Source organism: Apus apus, chromosome 1, assembly GCF_020740795.1.
Source record: "Apus apus isolate bApuApu2 chromosome 1, bApuApu2.pri.cur, whole genome shotgun sequence".
NCBI lineage: Eukaryota > Metazoa > Chordata > Aves > Apodiformes > Apodidae > Apus > Apus apus.
In genome coordinates, this window is record NC_067282.1 from 88,464,302 (window position 1) to 88,478,562 (window position 14,261).

Below are 14,261 nucleotides of genomic sequence, written 5' to 3' on the forward strand. Positions count from 1 at the left end.
TAAGTACTTATATGTATGGCATAAACAGTGGAGAGGATAGTGCAGTTGTATTTTGCACCCAAATACTACTTGAAATTCAGAAATGCAATGGTAGCAATCACTTATTCTCATGCTAGTAACATGTTATGTTTTAATAACAAATTAAAAAAAAGAAAAAAAAAGGAGAGGGAGATTTCCTCCTGGTAGGAATATTTTTTAAATAAAAGGTATCTCTCCTGTTCATTGTAATGTAATTGATAAAAAAAGTAATCTCTAGATTCACAGCAGTCTGCACAGTGCACCAAGGGGAGGATCTGATCTTAATTATATTCACGATAATGTCTTGAAATAATTAGTAATCTCCTGTAAGGAGCTGAGGATAGAGCATTGCAATGAAAGATGTGTAAGACAGTGTTGAAGGAAGAGGTGCATCTCTATTAGCAATGAAAATACGATTGTGAAACCAGTAAGTTCTATTTCTGTTCCTGTTGTAGGGTGGATTTTACCATGTGCTGATATGTTGCCTCGAGGTATGTACACTCCAGGCTCTCTTCTGTTGTTGGTACTGAAGTTCTAAAAAAAATGTTGGATTTTGCTGGGCTGTTGCTTCAGTGATGTCCCAGCTCTGCACCTTGTTAGTTCAAACTAAAGTTCAGGCTGCCAGTTAGAGGCATTTTACTCAGTTAAAGCCCATGATGACTCTTAGAATGATACTTCTCTTTACTTTTCCCCTTTGAGCCATTCATTTAGATGAAAATGAAACAATCTTAACATTTTTCCCCTTCTTCAATATCAGAGCTCTAAGTCCTTCAAGAAGGAACTGTTTCCTAACCTCCATTGCAATATAGAAGCCAATTCAGCTCCTCTGAACAAAGTGAGTGAATCACTGATTCTGAGAACAAGGAGGAGGAGGATTGGCTTTTTTTATGCTGAAGATGTATCCTTGATGTTGTGAAGTTTTATGATTTCCATAGCAGGGATTATCAGATGCAGTTTCATTCATAATCAATGCAATTCATGCCCCTGTTGTCTTCAGAACTAATTCTTGTATTTTCACAAGTGTGGTGGACAAAGAACACAGTATGCTGTAGAAAAGGTTCACTGTGTCATTGGTTTATTTTAGAGGAATTTTAGTCTGAATTGCTAGTTTTAATTAAGAGAGGTACCAATCTTAGCAGCATGGGGTTTTTACTCTTTCTTCCCTTAATTTTTTTTCTTCTCTCAAAAAATACAAAACATTTTGTAAATTGGTTAAGATAGCTGAATCAATGTAGAACATCTAGCCTACAAAAACTTGAGCAATCAAGAAAAAGGTTTTCTAACATAGATATTTGTATCACCTTAAGTCTCCTAATTTGAATCACCCAGGTAAACTTCTTTGAAAAGACATGTCAGCTCTGTCATAGTGCACTGAACCAAAGCAAAGGAAATACCCTGAAGAGACCGTGTTCTTCTTGCTCAGTGAGAATAGGGTTCTGCAGTTAGGTACCATCTTTAAGAAATTTGTACATCTGCACTTCATGATGTTATGCAACCATGTTGTAAGCCACCGTTTCCAGGACAGGAGTTTATCATGTTGCACATCCTAATAATCTACTGGATAAACTAAAGGCAGCAAAAACAAGAAGAGAGCACACGTTTTAGTCTAGAGATAAAAGAGAAATTACAATTATCTGCAAACTGAAGGTTTCTGATTGTGCTGCCAGCTTTAATCTCCACCAAAAATCCTTCAATTTGCTTCTCCAGGATCATCCTTTTCTACATTTCCTTAAAGACAAAGAATATTCAAGCCTGACTGTGGACTTGGTAAGAGCAAGTACTTGAAGAAGCCCCTTTAGCAAAGAATCATCGATGCCTAAAACTGTATTGTTTCAATTCTGGTAGTATGTGAAAGTTTCTAGGCTTTCCCCTCAAAACCAAGGTACCTGATGGATGAATTAAGCCAGTAACAGTACAATTATTTGCTTTAGCTACTGCGTAAGGATTTGCTTTGTTATAAAGTTTGGAATTATTAACTGCATCAGCTCCAATTTAATATACAAAACAAATTAAGCCTCTCTGACTGTTGGATATTTTCCTTGGTCCATAATGGCCACCAGAAAAAGCCCTAGAAAGTCTCCTTCAGTCCTTGCTCCTTATTCTCATCTCCTTTGCTTTGAATAAGAGATGCAGGATGAACTCTGATTCAAATGACCAGAAAGATATCTTTTCTCACTCAATGGCATAGTTTGATGATGAACTTGATGATGAAATAGAAGATTATCTGATTCCAGGAGCATCTGAAGTATAAGAAATTCATGTCAGTACTGTCATTTTCTGAGCCTCTGATATTGAGAAGCAGAAATCCCTTTAATGCATATGTTTTCTTTATGGAAAAGGAAACTTTAGTGTTATTGAAATAATGTTAATCTTAAGTAACCTAGTATTTCTTGTAGCTTTTTATGAGGCACATGCAGGAGAAACAGCAACAACAGATTTGTTCTTGTGTAGACCTTGAGAAATTTAAGACCTCAATCTTTGTGGTATGATCCCATGGCAAAAATATTTCCCATAAAGAGTCTATCATGCCAAACAGTCATAGAATAGTAGAATCATGGAATAGTTTGGGTTGGAATGGACCTTTAAAGATCATCTGTTCCAACTCTGCTGCCATGGTGGGGACATTTTTCACTAGATCAGGTTGCTCAAGGCCCCCTCCAGTATGGTAGCTGCATTGTTTTGTCTATGGAGGTGAGGGAGAGTACTTACTTCCTTTTTATTTTAATTTGCTCATTGTGAAGCAAAATTCTGTAGTTGTTCCATTGAAGAAGATTATAGAAATATGTATTTGTGATTAGTTTGTTTTTAATTTTTATCTCTTACTATTCAAATGTTTCAAGCTTCTTGCTTAGAAGATGTAGTTAAGGAGCCTTGATAGAGATGAATTGCCAAAAAGCATCCTACCTACTTTCCCAAGTCTACGTACCTGTATTTATGATTAATCAAAATTCGGCATCTTTTGAATGTTACAACAATCTGGTTTCCTAAAATACATGTTGCTCTTTCTCATACTCTAGTCTAGAATATAAATAATCAAAATCCTGTCAAACCACTATACAAGCATTTGATTTTTGATGGTAAATTGTGCTACCTCTAATTACCCTGGGTTTTAAAGGGATACTGGAACAACCCTTTTCAAAATGCAGTTCAAAAGTGCTGTCAGAACTTTACAGCTCAGAGACTGTGAATAATAGAAACAGGATGGAAGTCTGAAAACATAACATTTTATCAGTGGTTATGATTACTTTTGCTATTATCTGATATCTTGTGATTTTTAAAAAGGAGATTAAAGAGTTGATTATATTAATAAACCACAAATTAAGCTGTTTGGTTGATCCAGTATAGATCTCTCCAACTGAGGGATTTGTTTAGACATGGTCAGTGAAGATTATTTCCAGGGCACAACAGATTTCATCCAGTCAGAATCTCTAAAAATAGATCAGATGAATCATGCTGTCAAGTGTCTCTCTGATTATAAAAAGGACCTGTGGTGACTAGCTCAGAGGTGCTGGTTAAAACTATGTAAGATGAATTTCATCCAAAATGACTGACTGAGACACTATCATGGTATGTCCATAAACCAGGGCCTTGACATTTTTAAATGTATCGAGTCAGACTTTTCAGGTAGTGAAATAAAATTACTAATGCTTCCATGTGAGTCACTACAACAACCTCCCCAGGAAAACTGGCTGGCAGTCAGAGCACCCAGATGTAGGAAGCATGAACTTAGATGTCGCAGAGAAAGACTAGTAAAATGAATAGTAGGAAGGGAGAGGTTATTGTGAGGATATAAAAAAGCTTTATTTCTCTTCAATAAAATAAAGGCCGAGAGAAAGACGTGTGTGGGGAAAGGACAATTGCAAGCAAAGGAGAACAATCATTTAATGTGAAGAACAGAAATAACTGGCAGAAAATCAGACTGCAGAAGATTTCTAGCCATCAGTGCAGTAACATTCTGGATAAGCCTTCCAGTCAGTTGGTTAGGTTTTGGTTTTCCACACATCTGTTTGCAAGGTGGAAGATGATACATTTATGAAAGGGAATGTGAAACACGGTTGCCTCTGATAGCAGGAGCCTGGGCTTGATATGCCACCACTTTAATCCTAGAAGGGGATGTGTATGCATGACTGCACTTATTGAAGTGACAGTAATTATGCTGTAGATATGCCTATACTATCAGTGTGAATATGTTGTGGTCCTTCTTTAAACTTGTAATTAATACTAATTGAGCTCTCAGAAACTAAAGGTTTCCTCGTTAAAAATCCTGTGCATTTTCTGAATATAACAACAGTTTACTAATTTATCCCACTTCTTGAAAAACTCCATGTTAATGCAATGAAGGCACTATATATGATCTGATGGTAACTAAGAGGATTTCTTACTGCATAAACTAAGTAGAATACTACTTCTGCTACGTATTTTTTCCCTTGGTATTATAATTATTGTACTAGAAATGGGTTTATAGATGAATACTTTTCCTAACAATTTCTACTAAACACAACTTCATGTTTGCTGAAGAGGTGTTAGTACAAATGAGAAAAATTACAGGTTTGGGGCATAAATTCAAGCTATACGTTTTCTCACAATCTACAAAGAGAAAAAAGAACTTTCAGGTGCTAAAATGCACTCTAAAAAATGCAGTTGGTTGCCACTTTGTAAAAGTAATAAAATTCTGCCTATATTTTCATACGTAGCTTAGTACACAATTGAATGTGCAGCCAAGAAGGTGCCCCCAGTTTGTAACATAACAAAAGGCTGCGGGATGTGGAGAAAGAAGGTGGTTTGGGGAGTAAAATAATTTACCTTCTCTGTGGCCTGCTCCCTGCCTGTGTCCTCTGCAGCCCTTGGAGAAGTGAGGTCTGAGGGCAGGCCCTGTTCTAGTCCACTGTTTTGTCAGGCCGAGCTGTGCGAGTGAGGGGTCAGACACTCTGCCTTGAGCTACCGGCTTGTTCTGTTGCTTCATCTATTGGTGTATGACAATTCCTATAGATTTGTTAACCCATGGAAGTTCATAAAACCTTGGGGAAAAAAAAAAAAAATCCTCTTTTTTGTCAATATATTTTGTAATTCTGGGATTCATCTTTACATCTGTCTTTGGAATGAGGTTTATTTTAAAACAACCAAGTGAAACTCAGAGACTCAAGTAGTTTATCACATGAGGCCTGTGTCCTGTTTTTGATGTGCTGTGTTTCTTCCAGGTGTAGAGCAGCTGCCTTTCTGCTTGTCAGTGGGGTTGTGTTTGCCTCTGTCACACATCACAGGTAAGACTTGAGACCATTTCCCACAGTTTCAGTTGCCAAGTCACCGTGACCAGCCTCTGGCACGTGGTACCATGAGCAGTGCTGCTGCTGGTCCACCCACAATGGCTGTCCCAGGACAGAGTTCAGAGACACTCCCTCTGGGTTTGAAATGTCTCCCAATGAGCACAGTCATGTCACGGCACAGGGCTGCCAGTGTGTGGGGGCAGCCATAGCCAGCAGCTGAGGGCAGCACTCATCCCAGCACTGGGGTGGGCCAGGGCCTGGACTCTGCAGCCCACAACAAGGCCAGTCTGGGAACTGCTTGGAAGGAGTCAGGGTCCAGCCTTCTGTGGTGGCTGACACCCACAGCTCTAGCCCAGCTGGAGTGGTGCAGCAGGGCTCTTAGGCTCACCCTGGTGGAGATGCAGCTCAGCATCGACAACATCAGAACTTGGTCTAAAAGCTGTGTGCTATTTATTGTATTTGATTGGAGTTTTGTTATTGTAATCTTCCTTTGGATGAAAATTTCCCCATGAGTTTCTAAGGAAGATTAAATAGCAACCCTATCACTTATGGGACGACTGGGGTCACCTTGACGTGATTCAAAGTATTTTTCCTTACATGTGTGAATAATTATTTCATGTTTTTCATGGAGAGTAATAGTGTTTCAAATCAGAATGTGGATTGGACCATGTAGTTTAAATTTTCTTATTTTTTAAAATTTTGTGCCATGACTTCTTTGTATTTTGTCTTTAAAGCAGGAAAAGTTGTTTAGTTTTTTTTGTTTATCTTCATAGCAAGAGTGATTAATTCCTGAAACAAACTGTAAAAATTGTGCCTTTTACTTGATTTAAATTTGACTAGCTTCAGATCTGAGCCATTGTTTCCTGCTGGCACTTATAGATTATAGTTGTTTTCCTAAAATCAGTGCTAAGTATTAGTTCAAGTCAGCTAAAATAGATCTGATATCTCCTTAAGACTCATTGTAACACACATTGTCTAGTATCCAGTTTTTGTTGTCTTCCTTCACCTCTGTTTTTCCCATATCCTTTCCAAAATATACAGGAATTTTGAAACATTACTGTAGGATTACTACTGATACTGCACCTGAAGGAACAAGGAGTTGTCTGTAACTCCTACTTTACTGGCCATTTGAACATTGCAGGGTTGTGCTAAACTCTTTACACTGGGACCTTGTGTTGAATGGTGCATCCCTATGCTTACTCTGTCCACTTCAACAATGACTCATTCAGGTTGTCTTTTTCCTCTAAGGATGGATTTTGAGTACATGGTAATTGGTACAGCTTTGCATTCTCCTCTTAAAACATTTTGTCTCGATTGCTTCAGATTTTGAGGAGTAACTTACTTTTATGACAGATTCAGCTCTTACTTCCAGTTGGTGTGAATGTGCAATCTCAGAACAATATCAAGCAATAACGAAAAGTGCCGAAAATGTCTTTCAAATTATGCTATACCTAGAGATTGTCTTCAGTCCAAATGAAATTGATTTGTGATGCTGGCCATCTAGTATGCAGCCACATAAACCGGACCTAGATTTTTGGTTTTTGTGGAGGAGCTGGCTATAGAAAGTGAAATATTTAGGAATATTAGACATAAGTGTGAAGGACAAGTGTGGCTGGCTGCTTAATGTTGAATTTGTGGAAAGGAGTCATATCACTGTATTCTTGAAAAGCAGTAATTCACCAGCATATTGTGACCTGAACAGATAAAAAAGGCCTAGCTTTCATTTGAAATAAACTGACCTTCATTGTAATGACACTTCTAAAGCCAGGCTTGGTGGCAACACTCTCTGGCTTTCCTTCACATTCCTTCTCTGTCTTCCCAAGGCTTCACAGTCATAGTTTCTTTCACTCTTACTTATATTTCCTCTTTTCTTTTTTTGCTGTATTTATTTTCTCCCAATCTTATCTTGATCCACAACTACCAGGTCTTTTTTATGGTCTTTTCATCACTGTACTTAGTGTTTTGCTCTACTTTGTCTTTTTACCTAAAAACTAAAAATTTGGAAAAAAAAAAAAAAAAAAAAAGGATCTGAATCTGTGCTTGTAGGATAGTGGAAACCAGCTGTCCAAACAGACTGTGTATTTTGTCATAAATTTATTGAAAGATGAGTGTGTTTTATAAGAATGTGCATTTTTATATTTTTTGTGCTGTTGGCATAGAGCTGAATGTAAACCTACTTAATAATTCTGAATACGAATATTAGTTGAATAAGAGTGAAGCCCTCTTTTCATAGTATATGGCATTTTCTTCTGGAAATTTCTTTCAGAAATAAGGAGAAGTTAAAGAAATGAAAGACAAACAATAATCTTTTGGCTGTAATCTATGGATGTGTCGCTCCTAAATTGGATATCCTACAGAGCAGTCTTCATCCATCAGATTACATTATTTTTACAGCATCTGGATTATGCTGACAAAAGATTTCTTACTCTTAACCAGTAGGAGCAATTTTTAGCTCCTGCATTAAAGACAACTTAGACTATTTTAATATAGTATGTCCTGCCTGCAGTATTTTTGTTGTATATGATACCCTGAATTTTTCCTAAGTCAAGTCTGCACACTGTATATTTTCATCAGTTATACACATGATGCTTTCAATTCTTTGTTCTTTCATTGAAGTCCTTTAATAATTTTAATTACTGGCATATATTGTAAAAGTTTCATTTTATTATGCAATTGAAAGTTATCCAGTAATTTCTGCTTGGGAATTATTCTTGGAAAAAGACAATAACTGGAAATAACACCCAATTTTCTCAAATTTGACAAAATTACAGTACACTGAGACAAATAACTATCTGGGATGGTATATGTTTTAAAAAGCCCCAGCCTTGTAGCATACATTGATTATAGTCGAGCTTAGCTGTTAGTAGTAAACTTTATCCTCCAATTTGTCATTAAATAGAAGGAAATTGGAAGAGCTGTACATGTTGAAAAAAACAGCATTTCCCTCTTTCTGAAAAACCCAAAGATAAAGAATGCCATTGTTTGCAGCACATGTGGCAACCAGTCTGGTTTGTATTAAGTTGAAGTTACTGCCATCTGGTGGGAAAAATAGTATTACATCCCTACGGTTGGAGGCAATTCTATCAGGGTTACTTTGTATGTGTGTAAACATTGTATGTATGTCTTTATATATATACATACACGCCTATATAGAGAATATATATATATATAATATTAGCATTTGGGGCTGATTTTGAAAGAATTTATGACCTGCTGAATTAGAGATTAATCAAGGGTATGAAAACGTGTGAAAGTAAATAAAGAAAATGTAGGAGGTAGAGCAGATAGGCAGGAAAAATGTATGCTGTGGTACTGCCAGTGCACCCACACTTCTGACCTAGATTAACATAAATAATCAAGTAAAAAACTTTTCCTCTTTGTACTTTGCACTGCTGGAGATTTTTCATTTTGTGCAGTGTTTTATGTTAAAGATTATAGCTAATTATTGCTGCAAAAACATCTGGGCTAGCTCTGCCTTAATGCTCCATTCTTTACTTAGATGTTCTCTGGTGCAGCAAGGCTGCTCCTCCTTTAGTCTTGAAACATAGTTAACTGTTGTCTGACTCTTGAAGGATCAGCCCAATAGAAATGAATTAGCATGAGCAGTGCATCAGAGGAGTCTGTGGGGCACCTTACACATATAACATTAATTAGATTCCTCTTTAAGGGGATAACTAAGTGTTGTCATCCTGTACTTTCTTAAAAGACGTATACTGTTTTGGTGACGTTCTCTCCATTGCTTTGTTTTTTGTTGTTTGGGGTTTTTTTAGATGTGGGAGAGGAACATTTTTCTTCTGCAGAAATATTGCTTCAGTGGACTTTCTAATGCTGTAATCTACAGCAAAATTTCATTTCAACAGTGATATCCCTAAGAGGTCCACTGAATGCTTGTTCTATCACATGTTACATTCTGGTAGACCAGCTAGGTAGAATTGTAGGATCTCACTTGGTTGATAAGATTTGGAGTTCTGCTTATGAGCAGCTTAAGAGATTCTTTGTTTATACATTTACAAAGTACTTGGTCAAGTCTGATTTGTGTGGAAGCCGGATTCTTCTTGCTCTCAAAGTCATGAGAACAGTTTTCAAAATAGGTGAAGGAACCTTACAATTTTGTGAATTCCATCATCCTTGAATCTAATTAAGGGAAACACTAATGATACTGACTTTCTGTACGTCTCTTAGACATCATTGAATGAGTTAAGCATGGTTTCAGAAAAAGATATTTCTGATCTCTCATAATTCTTGTTTATTTTGTTTAAAATTCTTTTTCACTTGGTTGGTTTTTGCTGCCTGTTTCAGTTTTTTTTGTTTGTATTTTGTCTTTTTCCTTTTTCTGAACTCTCTAGGAGTCAGAATCCTGCCCAGATAACATCTTTCAAAAGGAAAATCATTGACCTTGTAGTCCTGTCATTCTGCATTTAGGACTCCATTGCACATGCAGGTGTCTGATTTCTTCATAGGTTTTAGAGGAAGAACTTTTTCATGACTTTGCAATGTAACTGCCTAATTGTTTTTCAAGGAGACAGACACTTTTCTCACAGCAAGACTCTTAATGGAGGTTTAAAGTAAGGGTTAAGAGTGCTGGGTGGTACATGACCACATATTAAGGAAGTGCTTGACACTAGCCCACAGCTTGAACCATGCAGTGCAAAGAACTCTCTCTGACTCAGTCTAGTTTGCACAAGACATAAAAGTGGAACAGCTTTCAGAAGGAAGATAGTACTTGGTTCCCTCTTCCAGCCTTCAGCTCTCAACAGAAAGTTTAATTTGTGCTGTATCATAGAAGTATCTCAGTTGATTAGCCCATGATTACAAAACTGTCTGCATTTTCTTTTCACTGCTGCTGATAAAATGACCAGCAGTTAACTGTTCTTTGAAATCCTGGTGGCACTGTGATGCAAGCTTTCTGGAGTATCTTTTTCTTTTTGTCTGTTTCTGTGTCTTTTTTTTTTTTTTTTTTTTCCTTCTTTTTCTCCTCTCATTTCCCCCTCTTCCCCCTGCTCCATATATTGCTTCACATACTTATTTATAGTCACCTGGGATTAATAATCAGTTTGATAGCTTGAAGGTAATTGCTTTCTGTGCTTAGGATAACTGAACTCTAAGAGAAGCTTTTGTAGTGAGAGATGACATAATGCAAGACAAGGTTAGAAGTATCTTCTGAATGAAAAATTACCTTCTTCTAGACAGTCTGTTAAGATGGGATATAGTTTATTGTTATATGTTACGAATTATACATTAGAGTGTGGAATGCATTGAAGTCTCTCAAATTTCAGCTGTTTAAATCAAAATTGATTATAGACATGTCCTTACTCAATGAGAGGCTGGTACAGAAATGAGTCCAGCTCTTTCACTTCATTGTGCGGGAAATCAGAACAGAGCACCATAGTGATTCCAGCTAGCTTTGAAAAACTCGGAGGATGTGTAAGTGCCTTTCCAGTAACAACCTGCTAGATGTGATACATGTATTTGATATTTGTATCCCCATCCTTTAAATTGTTCAGGACATGACTAGAGAAGCTGCTGAGGAACCTGGTGTTAGACCTGCTTTGAGCAGGTGATCAGATTAGATGGGGCTCTGAGCAAACTGATCTAGTGGAGGGTATCCTGGCCCATGCAGCGGGATTAGGTATAGATGATATTTAAGGTTCCTTCCGACCCAAACCACTCTATCATTTTGTGACTTCTGTGACATCCCTTCCAATCTAATTAATTCTATGACTCCATTGTATGAAACCTAGGCTTCTAAAGACAAGATCCTAACAAAGAATAGATATTTCAGTACAAGATCCTACTTCTTATCTTGAATGTCATTAGTGGCTGAAGTTACTTTGAAAAAATTGCCTTAATTTTGGAGGAGAAAATCACTATAATGAACTCAGTTTACGCACATTGGAACTCTTTATCGGCTTTATAAATCTTGTCTCCTCATCCTTTCTAAAAATTATTCAGGCTGAGGGAAGCCACCTCCTGTGGAACTTCAAGTGCAAGACAGAATTATTTTACATGACTTTGCCTGACACAGAGAAGTATGTGTATGCATTTATTAAAATGATAAAGTAAAATAAGCCTTATCAAAACATTATAGTTTACACTTAATTTCCCTCATAGGGAAAGAGAAAATGAACCGTCTATGACAGGCGCTATTTTGAGCTCTTAATGGATTACTGAGGGCACTTTGATAATATATTGTTAATGGTAGAAAAAACACTATACCTCTAAAAATAGAATATTAAAGATTTTTAAGGGTGCATTATTTTCTTTTTAAAGCAAAATAATTTAAATATTTTATCACTCTCAGACTGCCAGTACTGTATCTTAAAATTCTGTGTTTTGGCAATCTGAAGATGAGTAAAATGCAAACTATACTTTCTGGAATTCTTGTGCCGTCATCTGTGGTTTAGAGGGAACACCCTCTCTCTGGGGTAGAAAAGTAATTTCGTCTAGGACACTAAGCAATTTTTGCTGCTCTTGAACAAATATCTCAAGTAAAACAAACTTTTATGAAATTAATTGCATTCATATTCCTATCTACTGGGAGAACTTCAAAACTCAAGTTACTTAGAAGTGTTGTCTGAATTCAAGGAGCACTTTAAGTTGACATTGTTGATACTCCTTTTCTTGGTGTGTTGTCCTTCCATTTAGAAAGGGATGCACAACTGATCCACAGGAAAGCTGATCCATCATATCTTTGAATTTAGTCTCAACGGATAATAAGCAAAGAAATGCGGATGAGCTGTGATGTGCTGAATGTATGTTTAACGAAATTTGATCAGCTACAATATGAGTGTATTTTGCAGAGAGTAGCTGAGATAGACAACTGGGCTACAGTTATTCATTATTTTGTTGTCATTCAGTTTTTGAATTAATCATTCCACAAATGCAGTTTGGGTCCATATTTTCATACCTCAGATCTCAGTGATGTTTTAATGTGGTTGTATCAATTATAGTACCAGTTTACGTCCACAAACAGATGAGCTGCTTTCATGCTGCATAGAGCTCTAGAGAGTAAACCCAGTGTGCACCCAACAGGCTGCATACACACCTAACTTGAATGTCCCTACATCTCTTCTCCTGGATGAGGAACACAGAAAATGTATGCAGAAGCAAGTGCAACAGGTATTACTAGTTTGGACTCAATGTTAATTGTCCCAAACCCACAGTGAATCTATTTGCAGTCACTAAAATTTCTTTCTGCTCTATTTCCAAAACATCTTATTAGGTTAGATGTAGCAAACAAGCAAGCACTGAGAGGGAGCACTGGCCTAGAGCTGGTAAACTCAAGAGGTCAGACTTCACTGCATTGCCTTTTCTCTGTACTCCCCACACAGCACAAGAGCACTGAAAAACTGGAGCACAGCACTGCTGGCAGAATCTGAGCTGCATGGTGCCTGGCTCTCCAGGAAGCAAAGGCTCAGAGGCAGCACTGTACTGTAGTGGATGCAGAGCTTTGCTGCATCACAGCCAGCTGTCTGGAGCTACATCTTGGTCTTGACATTCTCTCTAAAGCTGCCTGCATTGCCTCTCCACCATTCCCCTTCTGTCCTCTCCATCTTCAGCCTCCCAGTACCCTCATTTTCTGGGGATGCCAGGCTACTGTTACCTTGGACAACAGAGAACTGATGATACTGCAGTGAGGAGGTAACTCAGTGGCTGTAGTAATGCAGCATAATAATAAAATGGCTATGTTTTTAATATCTATTATTGTTAAAGAAGTTGGTTTAATTTTGCCTGATTTTTAGTTTTGTATCTTAATCTAGAATGGTCTTTATGCTTCATATCAGCATTTAATTTATGTACTGCTTCGAAACAGGAGATACAGGATTGCTTGTAACATCTTTCATGCAGGTCATATTATGATAGGGCCTATACTCTAATTTTCTGGGCTTGTACTTCCCTTCAGATTACTTATCTGCTTAGTGGTGTTCAGAATGAGAGTTGCCTTAATGAACAATTTAAAACACTCAAGCTTTACTTTCCCTTGGTTTTTGTTTTGTTCTGTTAAGGAGTTTTTAAATCTTCTGCCCCCATGTTGGAGCAAACAGTAGATCTCAGGAATGGACTTTCAAAAAAATCCAAGGGAGCTAGACACCTTGTTTGGAGCATTGGATTCACAGCTGCATGTGCATCTGGTCAGGAGGGGACTGGGGATGGTGCATGGGTCTGCATCCCTCAGCAGCATCTACTGCTTCACATCTGAGCTCCCCACAGCATGGTGACACATCTCTCTTTTTGAATCAGCTCTGTATTTACACACACATACCCCCACCTCCCCCAAAAGAAATAAATCTGTTCAGAAGAGTGACTGGTGCCCTGGAGAGCCGGGTCCTCTTCTCGTGCCTGCCACACCACTCAGGTCATGTATGTAGTGTATATATATATATATATATACTCCTGCTAGGATGGACCCCTCTCATTTGTTCCTTGTTTTCAGAGTACTTAGGGGAGTTACTTAAGGCTTGCATTGCAGCACCTGGGAACTCCACAACTCTGGGAAAAAGCAACAGGGGAGATGTGTTTAGAATGTACAGAAACAGGTACTCTGAAAAATACCTCACTGTAAAGTTTGCTTCGAGTACCCAGCTGCACAATACCAATGGCACTGTTTCTCACAATGGTCTCATGTATGCATGTGCTGTGCTCTTTTAGCTAAAGTGATTAAGCTTTGTGGAGTGCTTGGATAGTATAGTATTTGCCAAATAAACAACCTTTCAGAAATTAGCAATGTCATGTTAAGTTTTAAGTGATCTGAAAAGCACCTTCATTAAAGGTGGTAAAACATTAAGTAATGAGACAAAAATGATGTGCTGAAAGGCTGCTTAGAAAATTACAATTGTCCTTTCTGAGCATTGACTGTTGTCTGTTTCGATTATAAGTGATATATTACATATAAAGACTGTTTTTTAATGCTGATACAAATCAAGACTTACTCTTTAGGGTTGGGCTTTGTTTTTAATGTGCCTTCATAGTAAAACATAT

The 14,261-nt window shown here is 37.6% G+C and overlaps 1 protein-coding gene across 5 annotated transcripts in view; it reads left to right on the forward strand.

Moving 5' to 3' along the window:
• The window catches only part of LOC127388112 (uncharacterized), a 229,116-nt gene that overhangs the window by 90,232 nt on the left and 124,623 nt on the right, over positions 1-14,261 (forward strand). For all 5 annotated transcript variants that reach the window (XR_007890312.1, XM_051627173.1, XM_051627216.1 and 2 more), the window contains exon 3: positions 5,217-5,279. Coding sequence is in view for 4 of the 5 variants with exons in the window: in XM_051627173.1 (XP_051483133.1) it covers positions 5,217-5,279 (63 nt within the window). In the remaining variant the exon portion in view is untranslated. The remainder of the gene's footprint in view (positions 1-5,216; positions 5,280-14,261) is intronic.